At 36.5% G+C, this 24,556-nt stretch overlaps 1 protein-coding gene across 1 annotated transcript; it reads right to left on the bottom strand.

Moving 5' to 3' along the window:
* Positions 1 to 4,632: 4,632 nt before the first annotated feature.
* Positions 4,633 to 18,419, bottom strand: NTS (neurotensin). The gene is made up of 4 exons (XM_083844531.1): positions 18,130 to 18,419; positions 14,006 to 14,067; positions 6,938 to 7,162; positions 4,633 to 5,012 (listed from the first exon to the last, which is right to left on the bottom strand). Exons 1-4 carry the CDS (start codon positions 18,188 to 18,190, stop codon positions 4,866 to 4,868), a joined length of 495 nt encoding a protein of 164 aa, XP_083700657.1. The 5' UTR covers positions 18,191 to 18,419; the 3' UTR covers positions 4,633 to 4,865.
* Between the last annotated feature and the right edge of the window lie 6,137 nt (positions 18,420 to 24,556).

Raw genomic sequence — 24,556 nt, forward strand, 5'->3', positions numbered from 1 at the left:
AGGATTCTTATTAACTTTCATTTCTCTCAGTTGATCTTAGTGGCTTGAAAACAGTGCTAGTTTAATACTGCATTGCATCTTTTGACTCGAAACAGCCTGGTATGCTAGGAGCCCAAACAAACAACTGCTATTCCTTCGTAATTCAAATGCAATTATCTATAGTCCTACCTTTTCCCTCTGTAAGATGGGATCTGAGGAGTCTCCTGAGACAACAGCTATACATGTGCACTCTCATCTACTTGGAAACAGCAAGTCTTAGTTGGGCAATTAGCAGATTCTGAAGGCTTTATGTTTCTCCAAAACCTCCTGAATGCTTCCCATGCTGTTTCCCCATATTGCTACTTCAAAGGAGTCATTAATTTTAGCCAACTGGAGGTTGCCTGCCAATGAGGTACCACAAAGCTTTTTCCAGTCCATTTGTTGATTACTAGGTCTCTCAGACCCATCCAGGTATCCTGAACCTGGCACATCAAAACTGATGCTAGACATTTTATTTTGTGTGCATGTCTTAAAGTGCCACCTGCTAGATTCAAGAGATTGGATGAAAATTTCAAATTTCAGTAGCAATGAGAAAAGGCAATCAAATATGTTTTAGCTCTTCTTGTTCTCAAAGCTTAAAAGCATGATTCAGATGCACCCTGGCAGTGCAGTAAAGGGAGGGAAATAAAAATAAGTGGAAATCGATTTATTACTTTATTTATATGTCAGGATCCTTTATTCAGCTTTGCAGATTTTGCAGCCTCATTCATGGCTTTTTATTTTATTTATTTATTTATTGAGTTTTGTAGTTATTAAAATCTCGTTTCCCAGGTTCTTACTGGAGATCAACAGCTCCCTCCACTTCCTTTGCTATCTGGACAGCAAGGTACAAGTTCTGCAGGTTTTCTGCAACTGTTGTTTTATGACTGCCTGTAGTCAGCCTAATATTTGGGATGTGGAGAACATCAATGATTGGTCTGGTACCCTGGAGAATTTCAGGAAAACCTGCTCCTGGTTGTGCACTCCTACTTTCAAGTATTATAGTAGTAGCTTGCATCCTCAGCTTGATACTGCACAGTGCAAACTAATAACTAATCCTGGGGAAAAGACTAAAGAACAAGGCCAAATTATCATGACTGTGTTGTTTGTTAGTTAAGAGTAGAGTGTGATACACAGCTACAATCACACATCATAAAATTAAATCGTCTATTTTCATAAGGAAAGTCCAAATTTCATCCATTCTGTTCACAACACAGCCATTTAACTTTTACCTGAAACCTAAAACTAAGCTTGGACTCATGACAGACAGAAAACAACAGATTTTATAATACACCACAAGTGTGACTCAAGAAAGCTATTTTATCACCACAAATTTAACCTTGAGAAGAGTAACAATTACTTTTTAATGTTGTTTCTTCCAAAGAATAGCTAAGAAATATATGATTTAGAGATGATAAATTATGAGCTTCTCTATGCTTAACTTTTCTTATTTAGGACATTTTTGAGACTACAGATGATAGCTATTCAAATATATGTCATATCAAGCTAAATTTTAGTTAATTTAAATTCTACATTAGAAATAGCTGAGAGGTTTATGCAGTTGGTCCACATGACAATATCCAATATCTGAGAAGAAATAATAAAGGTTCTGAATAACTGGTATGATTATTCATCTATAAACTTCATATAAACATGAGTGATGGACTATGTAGGAAAAAATGTTCTCTGTGGAGACAGAGAGCACATCTCTCAGTAATTACCTTTGTAAAACACAACTGTCCACATCAAGAGGAATTTATTTAAGCCAAGGTGACAATCTGAGCTAATGTCTTCAAACCAACATTTTTAAACTTAAACCAATTTTGAGGTACGGTGGGAAAAAAGCTGTCTGAATTTACAAATCTTTGCATATTGTGAGGGTCTCTTCTGTCTTGAAGTTCTTTCAGTGCTCATTGTTGCTGCAAATACAGCATGTTCTTCACAAGCAGTGCACAACTAGGGCCAAGGATCCCACTTAAAGAATGGGCAAAATAGAGACAAATATGCCTGCCTGCCTATTTTATTATTATTATTATTATTATTTTATTATTTTTTAAGCTTGCGTCATCTGAAAAGGAGGGCTAAAGGAAGACTGAAATTCCGTAAGAGTGAGATTAGCAGGAAACAGGAACAGTTAGACGTCAAATGAGATTTCAAGAAAATAAGGGGCCCCCAGACATTAAAACATCCTTTTACAGCTCTGTTTATCTGGCTTAATAATGTGTTTTCAGTGTGTTTTCTAACATTTTAATGCTGTTACATTTGCTTTTCACCAGTGACCAACAACCTGAAATGCCAGCATTGACTTTACTGAACAGTTATGAATATTGTTTCCTCATTTAGTTAGGACTTCCTTTCACTCTGGATGACGTTGCTCTGACAGATCCCTGAACACCTCCATCAAATGCTAGGGAACATTTTAACGAGCTACCTTCTGTCACACTATAAGATCTACCTCCTCCGGTGACACACAATAGCTGACCATGTGTGGATTCACACTGTGCTGAAAGTAAATGGGTTATTTTAAGCCATTTTCAGACAGTCAATCTAGTTAATCTGTGCCTTGCAAAGAGAAAGCACAGAGTCAGAGTGTAATTTCCACTTGAAGGTAGGGTACTAGTTAAGGGTGGAATCCTTTAACCAACATTGTTTGAGATCCTCAAATGAAACACAGGTGTGTGCTTTTTTCTCTCAGATGACAACAACATTATAATTTTTTTAAACTCTTACACTCTTAAAATGAATACACAGAGAAAAGTACCATGGCAAGATATTTCTTTTTTTTTTTTCTTTTTTTTTTCTCTTTTTTTCTTTTTTTTTTTCCTGTGCATGTTTGTGTGTTCTCTACAAAATAGTGATTAGAATAGTGATCCGAAGTCTCTTTCTTTCCTTTTTTTTCCCCATATATTACTTGCACTGAATTTTTGAACAAACTCCATCAAACTCCATTCTGCTCTGTTATTTCAGATCAACAGCTAATTTAGAATTTAAGGTATCCATAACAGGACAGAGCTTGTAGGTTTTTGGAAAGAGAGGTGTTTCTCACTTAAGAGCACACTGTCTCCAGTCAAATTCTACAACTGTTTCACAAAAACAAACAAAAAGAAATTAATCTACTAGAACCATATTTAAGTGAAACTCTTAAACACATTAAGCATTTAAACCATTGAGACCAAATGTGCTTAATTACTTTGCTCTATTCAAATTATAATGATTATAGTAATTAGTGCATGCTCAGTTATATCTTGTGAATGCATGCATTTAATGGTATTTAATATATAAACTGATAACATTTGCAGTGAGAAAAGGAAATAGAAATAGATGTAGTGTAATGAAAATACATTTTACAGTAAAAAGATAACAAATAAATAAAATTCTTCCCCATGTAACAAAGTTGATATAACCATTGGTAGCGGTGTATTTTTCCATGCTACTTATCCCTCTGTATGTTTAATAATAATTGTCAGAAAATATGACCTATGAGATGATTTGGTAATTCTCTGTGGGGTTTTTGCCATTTTTTCAAACATTTTGAAGAAATACCTCAAACAGAAAACAGGTAGGCTTCAAAAGCAATGTCTATTCCCACTTTTTGTCTCCTGGTCTGAGCATCAAGTCTTCATGGGTCACAGACTCTCTCTCTATTTTAACTGTTGTTGTTTCCCCCAGTTCAAATGGTTTTCTTCCAGACTGGAATCCAGGAGCACTGAGATCCCACATCTGATGTAGGGATTAGACACATGGAGCTGGAGAGTGTGTGAGTTTCAGGTGGTACTTGAGAACTTACAACTTGAAAATACTTTTTTTCTTTTTTTTTTTTTTTCCATGATGGGCGCTTCCCTTTTGGTGGACTTCCAAGACTATCTTCAGCTCCCAAAACTACCTGTTGTTATTACAGATTTGTAGAGGGAGGGAGCTTTGTAGAGGGAAATAGCTTTCAATAGTAAATGTAAGATGTTCTAATTTTTATTCCTCTTTTAAATATTTTTTTTCCCAAATTTCTCATATAACTGGATTAGTATAGTGACTTTTCCAGTAACACCACAGGAGAATGAATCATCTTTTATTTTTTTGTTTTAATTTTTTTTTCCTGAGCACTCATAAATTAGGTAAACACCATAAATTATTTTACTGATTTAATAAACTCTTTTCCTTATTTAGTCAACGTTACATGAGGTTCTGAAGCATATCTGGCTGTGTTCTCACTAGCATACTTTGTTAAAGTCTCATTAATGCATTTTCTTAAATTATGGCAAGTGGCAAGTCAGGGATCAAGAATTTAAATTCACTTACAAGCAGGCTGTTTTAAATACGAATTTTGAAATTGCCAATAAATATTTGACCATATTTCCTTACTTACTTAGACCTAATCCCTAATAATTTAAATTGGCCAATCTATAAAATATGGCAGCAGTTCTTAATACTGTATTATATAAAAACTTGCAAGCATATATATGTTTGAGGTGTTCCAAGAACAAGTTTCCATAACAAGAAATTGTTAAGATTCTCAGTAAAGACAGTATCAATTTCCTTGGTGTATGTCACTGTGTGAAAATAGGAAAAATACTGTATTGTTGGAAATATGTTGAAATCTCAGTAGTGTGCAATACATCATGCTTAGAAACTAGATTTATTTGCAAATGTATTGATCCAATTAATTTCAAGTAGGAAAAAAATCACAAACAAGAAACAGCCATTGCAAACAACAACAAAAAAAGACAGTTATGTTGTCATCTTGATGATTTTCCATAGTATATTTTCACACAAGTATGATTTTAGATCTAAATAAGATAACCATAACACACAGTTACCTATAAACTAAACACACATTGTTTTCCTCTGCTGCATCAGTAATATGAACTTCTCTTGAGTATGTATGGTCTTCTAGCTTTGTTCACATGTAGTTGCCTCTTCAGAATATAGGGATTTTTTCTTTTCATTATTTCCTTTTCTTGGCTTGAGTTCTCTAGATCATAAGCATCTTGCTGAAGTAACTGTAGGATGTCAGAAGACACAGAATGGTATCAGGGTTTTTTGGTAATGAAAATTATCAATTCCTAGAGAGCTTTATGAGCCCCAAACTCAGACCTAACCTAATATCAGGCTACAAATTTGCTGAATCCTATGGAAGTGATATTTAAATTCTGCTGAAACTAATGAGATCATTGGTTTTGACTAGAGAAAAGCTGATATGCCCTTCTTCGATTAGATTTGACTTAAAGCTTCCTAATGATTGTCACTTTATAATTTAACTGAAAGACCTCCTAAAACACCCACTCCTTGCTGTTTTCAGCTTTTGAGGAATATTTTTATCTCCAAATTCCTACAGCTAAAAAATCAAAATTTATGATGAGTAAGTAAGAAATGAAATAAAGCTAAATTTTTATCAATTAAATATGTTATGTAACTGTGTTTTACTTGGAGTTTTTTAAGTGTTTTCTTCAGATTAATTCTTGCTTGATCTATTAGGATTTCATCCATTTTCTTATAACATTCTTCCATGGTCAAGTACAATCCTACTGATTTTAGCTGATTGTGGCTGAAAGGAATTAAACTAAAAATATTTTTAGACCCACCTCAATATTTCCCTAAGCAATCAAACTCTGTTACTCACTTAATTACGTAATAAATAAGAGCTCATCTACATTCTGTTGATATCAATGGAAAAGCTCTTCTGGTTTCAACAGACTTTGGAATCAATCCTGGACGAGTAAGATAATAAGAACTTGTTTCATTGCATAAACTGTTTATTTCAAGCCTGCTCCCTCTGTCTCTACCCCTTCTTTTTCTATTATGCCTTAAAATTTTTTGTGCTGCTTAACAATGTTCCTAAGCTGAGAGAGAAATACCCTTTTTTAATTTCACGTGGAGTATGGTTAGGAGTGGTGCTTCCCAACCACCACAAAAAGTGATACAATTGTAATTGCAGGAGCTGTGATTAAGTTACAGGCTATTGCATGTGGTCAATGCTATGGTAGCTCCTTTTCAGCAATAAATGTTAACAATGGAGTCATCAGAAAACTGGTTCTCAGAGACGTTGCAGACTTTTGTATGGGCCATCCTAGCTGGTATGAAAGATTGAGAATAAGCAAATATAGAGCTGTGATTCAAAAAGCAAAAAGGTATTAGGACTCAGCCAGACTGCCCATGTATCTGTAACAGCTGAAGAAATGTGGTTTTGCTGGGAAGCGGGTAGTGCTACTACACAAAGCAACTTTTAATGTAATACATATCAGTGTAAATGGATTCTGTTAAGTGTTCTTCATGTGATCATTGCACTAAGGTACATATGACAGGTGGACTAAAAACAATCACTATTTAGGATTAGCAGTCTTCAGGTGTGGGAGAACGGGAAAGCAGGATTCCCTTGATTCTGGTTTCCTAGCAATGGTAAGTCCAGAGTACCTGGTAAAATTACATGTATACATGGGCATGTGTCCATGTATTTTGAAGCCAGTTTGTCTTAGGGCCTTGAAAGGTTTTACAGAAACTCTGCCTACAGTTAGTTATGCCTGAATAAATACACAGTAATTTCATGTGTGTTAAGCAGATTTTAATTTTGTGCTCTGGTTCGCTGCCACATGCTTGTTTGGTTTCCTGGAATGGCTATGAAAAGTGGAGAAATTATGTAGTTAAGAATAGTTCACATATGTGCATGCATCTTTGTCCAAAACAGGCATTCAGCTCTTGAAAAACTACATTAATTCACAACCCTTTCACTAACAGCCATATTAGAGGTATTAGGTATTACAGAATATCAAAAAGGTAAGGAAAGTTTAGACAATATAACAGGAGTGATTTAAGCCAAGAACACGCAAGGCTTGGAATGCATAGGGTATGGATTTTAAAAGATCACTGTGAAGACAAAGGGATCACAAAAGCGTAATAGGCATTGAAACTTGCATTTGTGACACTTTACCTCCCAATGCTGAAAGGCTCTACTGTGGCAAACTTTCTGGAGTTGATATACTGTCAGCATTGCTTCCAAGCTGAAGCCATCCAGACCAGCAGGGAACTGTCTTCCTGAAATGAGATCCTCTTCATCTGCCTCTACTGTTTCCCCCACTTGGTTGTTCATGTTGTTGACAAGATTGCAGACATTTAACAGGGTCGTTTTCCAGTAAGGAAGTTTTGCTCTGTTAATCTGAAAATACAAATGCCCTCTACTTAATGTATTGCAATTTTTGGTTTGTTTCGAGTAATGATGTGTGATATTCAAGCATTTTGGTAGGAACAAGTTTGCTTGTTTAAAGTCCTTTTCATCTGCCCAACTTTAATACAATAATTAGAGAGTGCAGAAATTAGGACAACTCCTTTATTAAAAACACTAAGTCTGTTTCCCCACTGCCTTACCCTCAAGGTAGATATATGCGATGTTGAAGTAAACTGCTACCAAACCAGAATGGTAGCATTTCATAGTCATTCTACACAGGTGCAAACAAAAACACAAATGGAAATTAATATAATATAAATTCATAGGTGTAAGTCAGGACAATGAGTCAGGACCACTGGATAAATTCCCAGTGCCAGATTCCAAGCTGGATGCTTGTGGTTAACTAGAAACTCCTCCCCAGTTCAGAACAAATACCAGTCATTTCAAAATTCCCCAAGAAAAGGACAGAGTCCCTGCTTCAGGGCAAGCTGTCTGATGAGGCTGGATCTGATGTTACGGAATTTGTAAGCCCCAGGATTTTTGGACACTGGAGAGTCATGAACATGAGAGATGTGTATAGAAGGTCTAGGGACTTGGATAAAGGTGGAGCAAAGATGAAATAGAGTTGTGCAAACAAAGTCTTCCTGATTTTGTGGCTGGACTGAAAAACTGAGACCAACTGTTTTTGGGTGGTCCATAATGAACTATCTCAGAGTTGTTACAGAAAGACAAAAATAAACAGAAATTTCACCATGGTCTGTGACAATTGTTGCTTAATCGAATACCTTACGTTATTTAAGAGCTATGTTTCTTTTAAAACCTTTAAAAATACATGAGAAAAAACATTTTTACTTTCTATTAGTATTTTTTTCAAGCAACTGTGGTAGTAGTTTTCTTTAGCTTTGATCATCCATGGAAAAAAGTGAAGTGAAAAAAATAATTCCTACCTCATTCACTGTTCTGTTTTCTTTGCCACTTTCTTTCTCACACTATCAATTATTTCTTCCAAATTGTATTCCTCTTATTGATGGGTATTAGTTTACTACTTACTGAGACTAGTTTCCTTCAACTGGAACTTGTGACGTAGCAATCTCCAATCAAAAGCCAAAGAGTAAATTTCTGTTTATTAATGGCAAGGTTTTCCTTGCTGAATACATTAGAATTACACTCTACTAATGAACTAAAATGCAGTTTCTCTTCCTGGATGTACCAAATTAAATACAGTTATTGCATTAATACAGACATTGCCTTTTACTAACCAACAGCATTAACTGAGAGTGTGAATGCAGTTCTTACCTAGTTGAATATTTGGTAATCACACAACCTGTAGTTTCTTCAAAGCAATTTCTTAACAAAGAGGTATTGTATGTAAGATTTGTGCATATTTGCTACAATTTTTTGAGGGAAAAGAAAGAAAATGGAGAGACGTGAACAAGAAACAAGAAAGGCTCTCATCACTAATATCATTAGTTGAAAGAAATGCCCTTTTGTCTTTAATCATTACTTCAGTATATATCTGATATATGCATGCATTTCAGAATGAGAGTAATTTAGTCCTTTGATACAACTGCTGTGTTCTTAGCTTCCTGACAGGGCTCAGAAAACAAGTAGTATTTTGTTCTGAGGCTAAGAAGAAAAATCCCAAATTTTATTCAGAAGGTTCTGCATTGTTTTGGCTCATCTGCTGTCCCATTCAGGTGCTCCATTCCGGAAATTAGTCTGTTTAATTATTTGAAAAGATGTGGCAGGTTCAAAACAATTTTAACCTCTTTACAGAATGCCTAATTTAATTAAGAAAAGTTAAATTAGCAAAAAGAGCAAGTGTGCACTGCAATTTCAAAATCTTTGGTCTTTTTAAAAATATTTGTGAAATGCAAAACCATGGAGCTTTTCATACTAAATGAGGTGACTTTTCCAATACAATTCTTTCTCTTGGGTATATGAAAGAAATATGAACTAGTTAAATTGCAATGAAGAATTAAATCTAGGGACAGTGCTATGTGAGCAAGTGAGAACTGTAAGTTGAAACCAAGTCCAATGGATGGGACTGGAAAAGAAAAGAAATGGGGAAATACGTTATGCCTTCTTGAATAATTTTTAATAACTTTTGATCACAAGATTCTATTTAATGTTACCTTGATGCATGTCTTTGTTTAAACGAATGCTACTCTCTATTAGTAAAATACTTAAATTGCAGCGTCCATTAGGTGCAATTGGTCTTAGCTGCTACTTACAAGGTTAGGGGAAAATAGTCTTGCAGTTCTGTCTGCAACCATACTCTGTCAGTCAAAAGAGTCTAATTCTCATTAATACCTTGCATATATCACTTCAAAATATTTTTTTACTTGAGTACACATGCTTCTGACTTACACTCCTGTGGACTCACACAACGATACTATAAAGCATTAAGAACTTTTTTTTTTTTTAAACTGAACATGGAGCTCTCTAGGTCATGTCTACTCACTGAACAAAGCAGTCGTGTTACTTTTCTAATACACTTCACTATTACAGCAAGCATTACAACCACACAGCTTTGTTTTAAAGGGTATGGAAAATCTCTGAGGTGGGTATTCTGGAGAAAAAGAAAAAAAAAGGCAAAAATAGTTTTAGATGACTGTAACACAGATGTTCAGGTACACTTCCAGTGCGTGATATATTTTCCACACAGGTCTAAGCAATACCAACTACAGTCGCTCAAGATATGTTTTGCTATAACACCTCCACAAGAGATCAAAGAACTCACACCTGTCAAGAAGGAACACATTTTTTTGAAGATTAACTTGAAAAAAAAAATCAGGGAGGGATCTGATTGAACAAAAGAGACTGCTGGATGAATCAGTATTTAAAAATTATTAATGCTAAAGAATTCATGAAGTGAATATTATATACACATTTCCATTGTTGAACATGCATCTGAAATATGACTCAGATATATGGTTTCCCACACCTTTTTACATCTTGAGAAGTGAAAAGAGAAGTTAAAATTGACTAAGTAACTGAAATGAGCTTGAGAATATTTTCTTCTTGACAACAGTCTTTTCCTATGAAAAACTACAGAGAATCCCAAGTTATAATACATCTGATATATTTTTCTTTCCATTTCTGGTTGAATGATGACCCAATACAATTTATTTAATATAACTTATTGTTGCTGTTTTGTAATTAATACCTCCCAAATGTTAACTAATAATAAAGTTTCTTTTTTTTTTATATATATATATATATTCTTGCCTTCATCTGGTGAAAGGAGGTGAAAAACAGATTCGTAACCAAATAAACCTCAAGACACCAAAAATATAAGTAAAAACTTGGACTTAGCTTACAGAATTCCTGAAGTATTATAAGGCAGAGAACGGAAGGCTTTTTCTGGTGTTTTTCACAGACTCATAGGATCATAGACTGGTTTGGGTTGGAAGGGACCTTAAAGATCATCTAGTTCCAACCCCCTGTCATGGGCTTCCATTAGACCAGGTTGCCCAACCTGGCCTTGAACATTTCCAGGGATGGGGCATCCACAGTTTCTTTGGGTAACCTGTTCCAATGCCTTGCCACCCTCTGAGTAAAGAATTTCTTCCTAATATCTAATCTAAACCTACCTTCTTTTAGTTTAAAAACATTACCCCTTGTCCTATCACTACACTCCCTGACAAAGAGTCCCTCTCCCACTTTCCTGAAAGCTCCCTTTAAGTACTGAAAGGCTGCTATAAGGTCTCCCTGGAGCCTTCTCTTCTCCAGGGAGACCTTATAGCAGCCTTCTTTTTCTGGTACACTTCCTTGGTGTTAGTTTTGTTTCATGAATTCCTCTACATAGAGTAAAGCAGGAATTTCACTTGTTTTTCATCAACGTTAATGAAAGAGAGTGTGCAGATATCTCAGCATGCTGCTGAAGTCATGCAAAAGTATCAGTAGTATAAACCGTATTGGCTCAACAGGTCTGCACTGTCTACATAGGTGCTTCAACGGTTCCTCTTCAGAATAGTAGTTGAATTTTGTTCAGAATGTATCAATAGAAATTATAATAAAAATATTATCTTTCTTTAAGTAAATAAGTTACTGAGTTCCATTACAGCCAAAGTTCTTCCATGATATACACTAATGCCTTTAAATGTAAAGGGTTGTAAGCAATGTCTGAGTCAGGAAGTCAACAGCTCCTAGGCAGCTGTAGCCTCATCTGCCTCTGACAAAAAGGTTAAACTTTCTGGCATATACTGTCAGGAATAGGCATCCACGAACAGTAAGAAGCTCAGAGGGTCCAAGATGTCAAAAAATTAATGTAAGTGGGTATCACAACATTATATTCTAGTGATAAGTTACTCAAAGAAATGCTTTTCTTCCTTTCTTTTTATTGAACTGATACCATCTCAATCTTGTTTGAGTTAAGGACATTCTTCATGTAAATGGTGGTTTCATCTGAACATTTAAGGAGGAGGAATAGAGCTATCTTTTTGATACAAAAAACAGTCAGCAGGTAATTTCATACCTGTGACACCGTAGGTTGTGTAGTCTTACTAAATCTTGCAAAGGGCTCTTTGGATTTTATCTTAAGAAGAAAGATACATAAAGCCTTTTAGGGACTTGTTTGATCCCTTTATCTTCTTTGAGGTGTAACAGCAGAGGAAGACAAACTATTAAATGTTGAAGACAGTTCAAAATAAGCATGTGTGTACTTCCTTTTTTAAGAAAAAAAAAAATGTTGTAGAGGTATTTAGCATACGGATGAATGGCCAAAAAGGCCAGCAGACACTGGACAACAGTCTGCGAAATCAAAACCATGTGGTAAAAAGCTTATTTCCATATTTTCGGATAGACTATTAGTCTTAATAGCATACTTCACAAGTACCTACTTAGGAAGAACTTTTCTGTGAAATACTAGAACTATAAGTGCTAATCCACTTTACTGCATTTTTATATCTGGGTTTTCATAAACACTTTTTTTTTTTAATTTATTTATTGTTATTTTCCCCTCCATGTTAGTGCTGAGAATCATTGTCTATTTAAGTTGTCTGAATTTCCCTTGCTGTTGCTAACCAAGTCAGTGTCAAAGATGATTAATACAATTCAATAGTAATTGCCCTCAACTGGAACTTGATCTCAAGCAAAAACCAAGTCAGTTATCATATATACCATCATAAAACTTGTCTTTCACACTAGAGCCATACCTCTGTTGTAGACCAAACCTAGCAGAAGCCGACAAAAAAAAATATATATATTTGTCATTTTACTATTGGATGGGGTGGTCTATCCCTTGTAGAAGAAGTTTTATATACATTTTAGTGGTTCTACCATGCCTTACTTTGATGTCAAAGGACAATACATACTAAATGAATTAGTTTTAAATGATGATTTAAACGGTATAATCTAGAATTAAAATGATGTCTCTGCCATATGTCTACTCTTTCTGTCTACTTCAGGTGTCACTTGTCTTATATGTTCTATATACCATGAGGAGATCAAATAGCAAGCTACACGATGTAAAACAACATGTAATAGTGTATGACATACATCTTCATATTATAAACTGGTGTACTATATTTGGGCATTTTTAGTTACTTGAGATTGTACTCTATGCTGAGAGAGAAGAGAAGATGGAAGTGAAAGTTAGGATCACAATTCCTTTACAACCAGTAACAGAAATACCAACAACTGCAGGGTTTTCTCCCAGGACACATTATGGTTTGGCACACAGAGAAAGCACTATTTTTGTCAGCCTCCTACATTTAAATTTGTCTCTGAAAAATAATCTGTATTAAATCTTTCTTTACCTTAGAGAAGCAAGTGACAAACAGGTTTGTTTGGAATCGACCACACCAGTAAAGAACTTGGGAACCTAAGAATTGCTAGACCAGATCAGAACAATGTATTTTCTAGCCTCATTTCTCATCCTAGCATATTCAAAGACTACTGTGAAAAATCTCACACATAACCAAATGCAGTAAATAGTGGATTGCAGGCAGGCTTTGTCCTTAACATTCAACTAGTCATTAGATTATGAATCCTTATTTGAAAATTTTCATGAAAATCTCATTTTATTTTCCACTGAAATCAAGCTGCACTTGAACTTCATGAGAAACAAGAGTTAAATCACTTAACCTTAAGCCTATAACACTCATTGCAGAGTTTGTTCTTCAATAGGTTGCTGAAGAAATATTAGACATCTATATTTTTTAAATCATTTGTGGAAAGTAACAGTGTTGCAAAAGTGCTTGTCTATCAGCCCATTCAATACATATGTGCAACACTTGCTGCTTCACCTAGGTCAGTATGAGCTTGGAACAGAACTTTTTTCTATTTGTATTAAATAACATGTACATCACTCACAGTCTGGCCACTTGTCAAGGAAATGTCATTTACCAGATTAATAGTTTCATAGTCATCTCTCCATGTTCTTGTACTAACACTACGATGAAATTCCTAAACTAAGATCAGCATATGCATTAACAGCTTTTGCTTCATGACTGTCTTAATTTTATATGCATATAGAAAAAAAGTTCTGCATAAAAAATCTCACTTACAGATTTGACTAAAGGTTAATTTAGCTTTCAGCAGACATAATCTTATTGGAAACACATTTCCTCTTATAAATTTATGTCTCTACACATAACACACTTTTGACAGTTTAATGGAAGTAACAGTGCTAAAACTGAGGAACAGTTTTTGTGTCACATCAACACCTTTAAATTTCCTTTGAACTGAGAAAATCTTGCACCAAAGTGATGTCTAGCACTAAACTTTTAGGTCTAGACCATAGGTTATTACTTTGTGTAAAGACTTCTAGGTTTGTAATGAGAATTCATTTGCTCCCTACCCATCAACTAAAAGAGGAAAAATAATTACCTTTGATGTATACATATTGGTCAATAAATCTGCTTCTAATGCTTTCATTTCCTCTTCTGAATCTGGGAATAAATCAGTAACATATGTTGATTATTTCATTATAAATCACGGACATCTGAATTCAGCAAACAGTATTTAGATATTTCAATTAGTTTTGGAAGAAAAAAAAACTGTAATAGAAGTACAGCAAAGTGATCTAAATGGACTGTGATGAGTCTTTAGGTAAGAGTAATATTATTTTGAAATGGATACTCACGACATTTTAAAGCAGGATCAAGCTTATTGAGGTGAAGATGAAAGGATTATTAATGAAAGGATTCGTTAATTCATTAATCTCAGTTCACTGGTCAACAGCCATTCCAGTAAACAAAACCACTGCTATATCTTCATTCAAAATGAGTATGATTTTCATAATCACTATTTGTCACCTCTTCTAACCTTGGAAGATTTTGGATATTTATTTTCAAAGAATATTTCCTTAAGTAGAAAATAAGAATTTAGATCAATGGCAATTGAACTACTTGACAAAATTTAGTCTCAATTATTCTTGGTTAAATTAAGAGTATTTTTACTGATATGAGGGAATTGAGCAAGACAAGCGTTTGTGACACAAGCTCTTCTGAAAATGCATACTCCAAATGAAAGTATTCTAAGCAAAATTCTTAGGATTTTCTTTACTAATGTAATTGACTTTTAATAGCTCAGTGGGCTTGCAAGACTTGATTTGGTCAAAAGAGTAAACATTGCTGTAGAAAGAAAAAACAGTCAAAAACTTTTCTGCTTTGTGCTCTACAGAACCACAAGGAAGAACTGTCACCTTGAAAATGAAGCAGCAATTACAGCTCAAATATGAGATATATACAGAAATCTAGTGAAACAAATTTCCACATGGCTTTTACGTTCCACAGATTACTAGCAGTCCTAAGCCAATTACATTGATTTAAAACCAAACTACGCAGATATTTATTCCATATTAATATAAACCATACATCAGTTTTATTAAAATGATACATGTTATCAGCATGTAATACCCTACCACAGAATCTGTGGATAGATTCTACTTATGCCTGAATTTCAGGGATCATCACAACATTATCTTAATACTGTCTAAAGAACATAGGACCATAAGAAACCTTTTATGTGTGTGTGTGCTTGTCTGTGACAGATTTCTGCTAGCACAGGAAGTCTACTATTACAATACTCTTAAAAATCGATCATGATCAGTTTTTGTAACAAGATCACCCACACCCCACCACATTTCTTCTTTGGGAAATTCTTCCAAAACTATCAAAGGTTATTCACATTCTTCTAATTTCAAGCCTAATTTATTTCCAATTAAAATTTTATTCACAGCTCACTTATAACCTCCTTCACTATATATGCTGCCTCTCTATTTTTAACATTTATCCAACTCGTGGGTTTTAAGAATAATCACAACCCTTCCTTACTTAGATCTTCAAGGTATTTTTATATGGTGACCATCAAACAAATGCAAGGTCACTGTGCCTCTACTTTAGAGTTTCAGACATAAGCCATTCCCCTGGAAACACCATAGACACTTTACTGAAAGGCTGTGCCCATAGCTATTACACTGTCTCTGATCTACCTAATAGCCATCTGTTCCCTAAGTCATCAGTGACCCTCCTCTGTGCCTGATGTGATCTCAACACAGCACGGCACAAACTAGATCAGCGGTCCTACTACTTAACTACCTTAATGTTTTCCAGTTGCTAAAGAAGTAGCTTTCAGACACATTTTTGGATTTTATTGTCTCTCATGGCTGAAAAGCCTTATTATCTAGTAATAAGAGTAAGGTCAGATAGCATGACCAAGTCCTATATCTCCTCACACATTTCCAACAGCCATGGTTCTGTTAAAAGGAGTTTGTAATAGAAACTTATTATTTCCTAATCTATTACACTTTGCACAGCAGTACTTCTTCCCATTTTTATTATTCAGGTCATCAAAAACTCCTGTGCATTACAACAGTCTTCCTCTGTAGTGATGCTCATATTCACCTTTGCGTTACTAGTTCAATGCATTCATTCATTCATCCTTTCCTTCATTTTGCATTGAAGTTGTTATCAAAAGTATTGAGTAAGACTGGTCAGCAGTACTGCAGCAACTCACTAACAACTTCTCTCTAGCCTAATACCCTACAGCACAACTTATTGTCATTGTTACGTAATCTTTTAACAGCTTCACCTGTAGCTGAAGGTCTTTCTGCTGGAAGCAAAAGATCACCACAGCTGAATTTCTACTAATGACAGCAGCAGCTCCTGCAAGTGTGTGAACAGTACAGGTGTGACAGCACTGTGATTTGTTATGTTCTATCAGCTGGGAGCAATAAAATAACTTGCATCTGGTCAGCACTCTGGCTTTTAAAGGCCATATAGAATAAAAGATTGTTTCCACACTGTCAAGGGTAGAAGACAGATGCATAAGTGGAAGGTTGCACTGAATAGATAGGTATTAAACATTTTGATAAGAGAAAAGAACTTTGGAGGACATTATTTAGGAGATCATTGCTAGAGTAAAAAATGAAACAAAGCTTGGAGGAGGAAAAGGGAGTGCACACATAATTCAGGAGTGAAAGAGACAGATGAAGAGTAAAAGCATTAAAAGATCACTCTGAGAGCAAAGAATAAAAAAATCACATTACACGTTATTGTCCAAATCTAAGGAAGATCCACACACTTTGTTGTCTTTTTAATGATTCACTTATAATTGATATAGCTTCTATTCATGTATCTACATTCTATAGAAATAGTTACCTTCTACAGGAACATACTTTCCCCTGATGGCAGATATTTTCAAAGGGAAATTAAACTAAAGATCATTTTCTTTGTGACATAATTGTCCATATTAGTAAAAACTGATTTGGCCTTTCCATCCAAACTTCTCTATGACATTTCTCTTTTAAATATAATTTCAAAATTTCCAGCAAGTGAACCATCATGTTAGTTACATATACAATTTCATTTATTTTTGTATGCACCTCTTATAGTTTCCGCTGAAATCTTCGGCTTTAGTGGGCTTATGAATTCGATACTGCCTCACTGAAAATACTATTCATGCCTTTGCTTAAAAAGCTTTAGATTTATGGGGAGAAAATAATAAATATTAAGCCCTGTCACTAAGATCACCTATTCTCTAAAACACACAAAACAATAATGCTTAAGTTGTGTCGAAATACAGATATTAAGCATGTTACATTTTTCTTCTCTGGGGAAATGCAAATTGGTAACTTGCATCCAAAGAGGGGAATTCTGAGTCTTCCTGAATACTAAAGCACAAAAATAAAGACATTTGTAAATTTACTCCTTAAATTTTGTGAAGTTACAGATTACAGTCATTCATAAGTTAGAGTGGATTTTAAAGCCTGTTGTGCTCCATGTCTGTGGCTGTACACCTGTTTTTTTGTTGTTGTTTTGTTTCTCTCAAAAGCTGATGACCTAAATGACACAGCTATGTCATTTTCCAAATGAGAAGGCAGTGCATTTTCATATATGGCCCTCTTTTTTTGTGTTTCTAAAGTAACTGATCACGGAAAAGAAACGCACTTACATTTAACTTCCTATTGTGTGATCAGCATCTTTGTGACCAGCAGTTTTTGTCATCATTTTGGTACAGTTACTAGCTTTTTTTTTTTTTTCCTCCAGAATCCTAAAATTTTACTTCAGCTACTGAAAAGTGACTACAATGCATATGTAGTCATGTTGATTTGGACTATGGAAGATATTCATACATGTTGCAGAAAATACAGTATATATGATGGTTTGGAAATACATGGTATTCAGCAAACCTCAAATGAGGCAGCATAATTAAGTGGACAGTCTACACCGATGTGTGTTTCTCAATGACTACTCTACACTAACAACCACGGCAGTGATGCTGTGGGGCGCAACAGCTTACAGGAAAGGAGAAAGTTAGGAGAGTGTCAGAAAATACGATGCTGGCCATAGCCTGTTACCGGGGCAGCTCCTTGGCGCCTGAAGTTCGTCCACCTCGTTGCGTCCGGTCCCGCTGGAGGGGGCAGGAGCGCCCGGGGGCCGGCTGCTGACAGGGGCCAGGGGGGCTCCGTGTGCCGGCGCGGCGGGGCGCAGGGCGCGGCGGGGGCTTACCTGAGCAGAGGCTGCAGGAGGCCAAGGCCAGCAGCACCACGCACACCAGCTGGGCTCTCATCCTTGCCGCGCCACCTTCTAGAAAGTAAAGTCCATAAATCCTGGGGAGAGACGGAGAGAGAGACAGACAGACACACAGAGAGAGCCGCTCCGCGCCCTCGGCAGAGTGCTGACAGGCGGCCGCAGGCACTAGACGGGGGACCCGGACCCTTCCCCAACTATATAAGCCGCGGGGTGATGTCACGGCGGTGCCGCCATCGCCTCCCTCCTCCTCTTCCTCCTCCTCCTCCCCCTCCTTCCCCCCTCCCCGCTCCCGCTGCCCCCTCCCCGCCGCTCCGCGCCCGGCGGCTCTGACGCCAGCGGCCGCCTGACGCACGCGGAGCCCCGCGGGGCGCGCAGGAGGGCGCGCAGCAGCCCCCCCCCAAACGCCCACACGCGCAGCGCCGCCCGAGCGGGCTCGTCCCGGCTGCGAGCTGTCCCCTGAGCTCGGAAAGCCCCCAGACACATGTATATGTATATTCATCATTAATGAAAAGAAAAAGTTTCCGCAGTTGCTCGGACACCCGCCCGCGCTGGGCGCTGAGCCTCGTGCGGCCGGCGTTTGGTGCGCTGTTTTAGCCCTTTTAGCTTTCCCCGAAGCGAGGGAGGGACCCGCACACCCGGCAGGGCAGCAGGCACGGGCGGCAGGAAACATGAATTCCATGTGTGAGCAAGAGAGAAAGATAACGGGAAAGTCACTTGCTACAGCTTTTTCATAGATGCGCAGGAAATGCGCGTCTCGCCCTACACGGCGAGGCTCGCTATCCCTTCTGAAGAGTAAGCCGACAGCTATTGTTTCAAGAGGGAAAGCGCTCCTACAAAACATTTCTTCTACGGTTTACTTTTGTGCTTGAATTTTGGTTCGTTTTTTCTTCTTGAATTTTATAATACTCCTCAGATGTCTTACCAATATTGTAAAATACTGGAAGGAAGTATTGTAAAATACCTACCAGTATTGTCAAATACCAGTATTGTAAAATAGCGGTAAGACATCTAAGGAGCTGACGGCCCCCTAAAGCACGCAGGAGACGCGAAGGGCTCCGCGGAAGGGGGCGCGGCCGCGGAGCGCTGGCGGCGCTGCCCCGGGAGGGGGCGCCGTGGCAGCGGGCGGCGCCGGGGGGCGCAGGGCGGCTGGAGCCGGGCACCTGTCCCGGGATGTACCCCGCACCTCAGCGGCCCGGCAGCTAAACAAGCAAATCCCCACGGAAATCGTCTGAAATAGAGGGTAGGGCAGGCTAATCTTTAAGGTGTGAGTGTGTAACTGTAAAGCTGAAGATTCGCGTCAGCCTCCATCATGCTACTGCTTTTAGTGTGATTTTTCTCGGATACAGACAAATGCTCCATCTGTTGAATGCAGATAGTACAATGTGGAACATTTTGGTCTCTGAATACTTTTAAGGATGGATACACATGCCACACGTAGCAGAAACGCACTCTGGTAGATTTCTGCTAGAGTGAATGTTCTCTGCACTGCAGAAAGCTTCCTTTAAAATACAAAGAACAGTGATGGGTGCTGCTGCCCTACTCTACCCTTTGTGCCTGCCTCTGCCACTGAAAAGATGCTGCAGAAACAGAAAACCTGCAGAAATTTCAAATCCGTGATACACAGAACACCTGGTGAGAAAAGTTCAATTAACTGAATTCCTTCTTTCCTGAATAAACTTTTGCAGCAGAACTAATATTAAATTTGGAGGTTGTTTTGTTTTATGGTCATATAAATACGTACAAAAAATACAGCCGAGTGCATTCTAGTAGTATCAGCTGTTTTAAGAGCCCAGACTTTTGCATACTGCTGCGAACACATCTTTCTTCCCTACTAAAATGGGGAAGAGAGGAAATGAGGAAAGGAAAAGGGAAGGAAGGAAGGAAGGAAGGGAATGCATTTATCATGGTGTATGGGCTATGTTAATCTGCCAGAATTTCAGCTGTAACTCATCTGTGTTAGCACAGAGGTTAGATTAGATGGCCACTCATGCTCCCCTCCAGTCCCATTTTCTATTATTTCCATGATGTAGAAAGACCAATCTGCAGCTGATTTTGCTCTGTGGGTGTTCTGCAGTTCAGAAGGCTCTGTGAATGAGAATCATATTTCATAGATATTTTCTAGTGCCTACTCTCTGTCACAGATTTCTTCAATAGTGTAATTGCCCATATTCTTATGTAACTGGAATTTATAGGAATGACGTTTTATTTTTTTCCTCAGGAAGAGAGTAATTGCCAGTTTCCCTGCCATTAAAAATGATGACCACCCAATTGCTTTTATTATTATTATTAATAATTTATTTATTTTAATCTTGGTATTCTAATATTAGTGATTTCAAGGGGATGTATGTACAGTATGTTTTGGGCCGCAATCTTTTTTATCATTGCTCTGTTTTCACCTGTTTGGTTGCTGTTCGTGGTGGTTTTTTCCTGAGAAATGTAAAAGCAGAAACTTCACTGTTAAAAATCTTCTTTTCTTTCTTACCACATTGAATGTTCTCACATATTATCTTCAAATCCCCTGAAATCCCCTGAATCAGGCACAACTGAGTTCAGACTTTTTTTTTTTATTATTATTCTTTTCTGTCAGTAGAACTGAACTATCTTCCGTTTCCCAGATATTCCCTTACTTACTTTTTCTACCTGTTTCCTACATCTGTAGCTTCTTTTCTGTTTAGACTTGCATATTAGGACTTTTAACCGTTTAAAGAATTAATTCCTTAAATCATCTTGACTTCACCAAGTCATCGTTATACCACATTTTCCCAGATGAGAAGGATTTCTCTTGCGAATGTGCCTCAAAAAAACTTTTACAAGGAAAAAAAACCTCGAATCTCTTTCTCTCCACCTTTCTTTTTAAATATTTCTCTGCTTGAGAAAACATTTATAACTCTTCATTAGTGTCAGTCAGCTTGGGAATCTCGGTTTATCTTTACTTGCCCTCAACATGTGATTTAAACAGCCTGTCCAGGCCCATAAATCATTTCCTTTCACAACTGTGAGGCGTCTGAAGGTAATGAAACAGTCAGGCAAATGGCAGATTCATGAAAGCACAGATACATAAATCTCTGTTTACCTTGACACTGAAACATAAAACTACCATCTCAACATACGGATGTCACCTATCACAAAAGCTATAATCACCAAACTGAAGGAGAAAACCATTCTGATGATGATCCTGCAATAGAAGGTACTGGAACACAATAAGGAACAGTCAATGTTCTGGTTAAATTCTTATGCCTTGGGAACAGAAATAAAAGTGAGAATGAATGAAGTGCAATTCAAGCTGTTCAATTTTTGTCATTAAATATATTAATTTGTTTGAGATTTTTTTGGGGGGGTGGGGGATTTATTTTTTTATTTTTTTTTTTATTTTTTTTTTACCCAAACCTTGTAGTTGTATAAAAGTATGTGATCTAGAAGAAGGAGGATTCTGAAGGAAGTCAGCATGACAATATTTCAAACAGCAAACTGGCTCAAGATGCTAACTCACAATCTCAACTTTGAATTTAGTTGTGGTGATTTAAGCTGCTTTGCCCCTACAACAGTTTGTTTATCAGCATTTCAGGTTATTAATGCTTGATAGAAAACTGATGACATTAATTTCTGTTATGTCAGCTCAAAAGACAATAAGTTCAAGCAAAGCAGCCGGACAGAAGCATATTCAAAACACATTTAAAGTATAAAGCAGACACTGCAGATGAATTTCTCAGATATTGTGAGTCCTCAATGCCTCTTTCGCTGTCTCAAAATCTATCTAGTTTTGTTTGTTTGTTTGTTTGTTTTTTGTCAGAACAGCAATGCTCAAGTATTGGTGCTGTGTTCATCTGCTGAAAATCCTAAAATCCTGGAGACCATCTGTGTTGCTGAGGATAACAGGAAAAAAACAACAACAAGAACAAAAAGTAAGGGAAAATGATGATTAACATGGTGAATCATTCCTAAGTAAGTAAAACATTAAGCATTTTGTCTACTTTAAACCCAACCTCCTTTAGCCATTCTGTGATATGATTTTTGAAAATTGTGAAGTTGTACACTTTAAGGAAAATTTGAAACTCAAACTGAATGATATTCAAGAATTTACTGTTGTAGAAAACTAAACAAAACCATAATCAGCCACATTATTAGCTGAATCCAATGTTTATATATACATATACATATATATATATGTAGCAAATATATATATACATATATAATATGCAGCAAATCTATACCACATTTTCAAGGAGCTGCAAATCAGCGGAAACTTCCTGGACTTCTAAAGGCTAAGAAGTTATTTATGATTTAAAGATCTGGACCCTGTAATTGTGAAAGTGGCATTCTATGTAGCCTCTACAGATGAGAACTACATGTTTGGCAGGGCTTTTTTTCTTGACGCTTTCACTCTTCAAAGCGTATACCCCAGGGGATCACGATTCTCAAATCACAGAATATTTTAAGTTTCTTCTTAACAGAATGATCTGAAGCACCATTTTTTTCTTTTGAATACTTTTTTTTTTTTCTTTAAAGCTGTTATATTTTGGGGACAACAAGATTCCATAACCCTTCTCCTGACAAAATAGAGTCTGTCTTTCTATTATTGTAAAGCAAATACAGCATGTACACATATACATATACAATTAAAACAGAGTTTAGTTAAAACAAAATTGTTAACCTTTCTCATATATATGTGTAGATGTATAATTGTTTAAGTAAAATTCATTTTGGATAAAATAAGCCAGAAGAAAACTATCTTCCCTCCTACTCCTAGTTTCCTTTTTTTTTTCTTCCTTTTTTTTTTTCCTTTAACTAGTATCCTTATAAACAATCCTAGAATCCTACTAGAATCCTAGCAAACAGTGCAGTTTAGAAGTGCCACCACAGTGTGTCATGGGAGTTATGCTTTGGACACCTCTTGCTTACTTTCACCTCTCAGCAGTGCATTCCCAGGACAGACTGCATATTTCTCATTTTTCTGATTACATATTTTCTCCAAATACCTAAGTTAATCAATTTTTCATTTGTCTCCAGTGAGCTATGAATATTTTAATTTAAGTTTCAGGATGTAATATATAGAATGGATATGGGTGAAAAGCCTAATATAATTTTGTTGAGGATTGCATATTCATGAAATCCACTGTTCATCAGAGTGATCATGCTTTAAAATTCTGTTCTAAACTGATAAAATAGTTACAAAGTGCAAAATTATTGCTTTAATTGTCTACAATTCCTGAAAGAGCAAAATAAAATTGATCTGGATTCAGAAGGGTGAATGATATTCAGATTTTCTCAGCAATTGTTCTTCAGTTTTCCCTGGAACATGGTAACCAAAACCATTCAGTATACACTGCTATATTGCACTGCTTCAATTATGTCACATCAGTAGGAATTGGACTCTGTGCTGTGAAACTCTTGAAATCATTCTATTTTGTCTTTCCTGCCAACTTCACAAATTTCTTAAATAATTGTGCTATTTCCTTTACCCAAGAGTCAATTTCACTTTAACTAGTTATTTAGAAATCACGTGGCCATGAAAAGATTTTGTGTTGAAAATACTGAGGAATATTTCCTCTGCGCACAGTAGAGAGGCAGTGTGTTATTATTACTGTAAATCAGTGAGATTATGTTGAGATCTTCAACTGGCTAGGTACAGGTTCTTCACAGGAGACTATAAGAGGTTCCCTAACTACAAGTAACCTTTCTGTTTTTATAAAAAGAAGTCTCAGGAGTCATAGACTGTCTTCCACAGTTGTTCTACTAGAAGGAAAAAAGACTAAGAATCACTGCATAATTTCATAGAAGTGTTTCCCTTATTTGTTTGTTGCTTTTCCTTATCTTCTCTCTTCAGAAAATTTCACTAAGCAGGGCAAAAGAACTGTTTTTTAACTTAAATTTATTATTCATATACAAGCTGTTTGGTTTCACTATTTATGAGTAGACCATTTAAAAGCTGTTGCTAAATTTGATTGCCTTTGATTTAGGACTTATCTTCAGAACCAAAATATGAATTCAATGACCTTTGTTTTCAGTACTGTGTAAGCAAGCATGCACATTTCAAATCTACACCCCTTCCGCAACTTCCAGCCCTTTTACCTATGAGAGATGGAAAACATCTAATTTGCACATCTGTGGACTGAAATTTGCATATAAAACATTTAAGAAATTTCTTGGAGATTGAAATGCAGACATCCTAATAAAGAAAGACAACATGGTAATAAGAAGACATGTTACAACAGCAAACACAACCAATCATTTACAACATATGCAAAAACATAACAGACAAAGAAAGAAAGCAGTCTTATTGAAAAATAAAATCAGGCTTTGCATCTGAAGAATATTTGGCATTTGCATAACACCTTTCAATCTCAGTGTTTTACAAACATTAATTAACTAAAGCCATGTCTAAACTAGAATACAGTTTATAAGT

This window comes from Anser anser, assembly GCF_964211835.1.
Source record: "Anser anser genome assembly, chromosome: 1".
In the NCBI taxonomy this organism is placed as follows: Eukaryota; Metazoa; Chordata; class Aves; order Anseriformes; family Anatidae; genus Anser; species Anser anser.

What these genes read in the sequence shown, in the direction of transcription:
- NTS (XM_083844531.1), bottom strand. Translation starts at nt 18,190, where the DNA reads ATGAGAGCCCAGCTGGTGTGCGTGGTGCTGCTGGCCTTGGCCTCCTGC. An exon ending in CTCCTGCAGCCTCTGCTCAG is followed by an intron (nt 14,068 to 18,129) that starts GTAAGCCCCCGC and finishes ATTTATTCCCAG; the next exon opens with ATTCAGAAGAGGAAATGAAA. An exon ending in GAGCCTTTCAGCATTGGGAG is followed by an intron (nt 5,013 to 6,937) that starts GTAAAGTGTCAC and finishes GACATCCTACAG; the next exon opens with TTACTTCAGCAAGATGCTTA.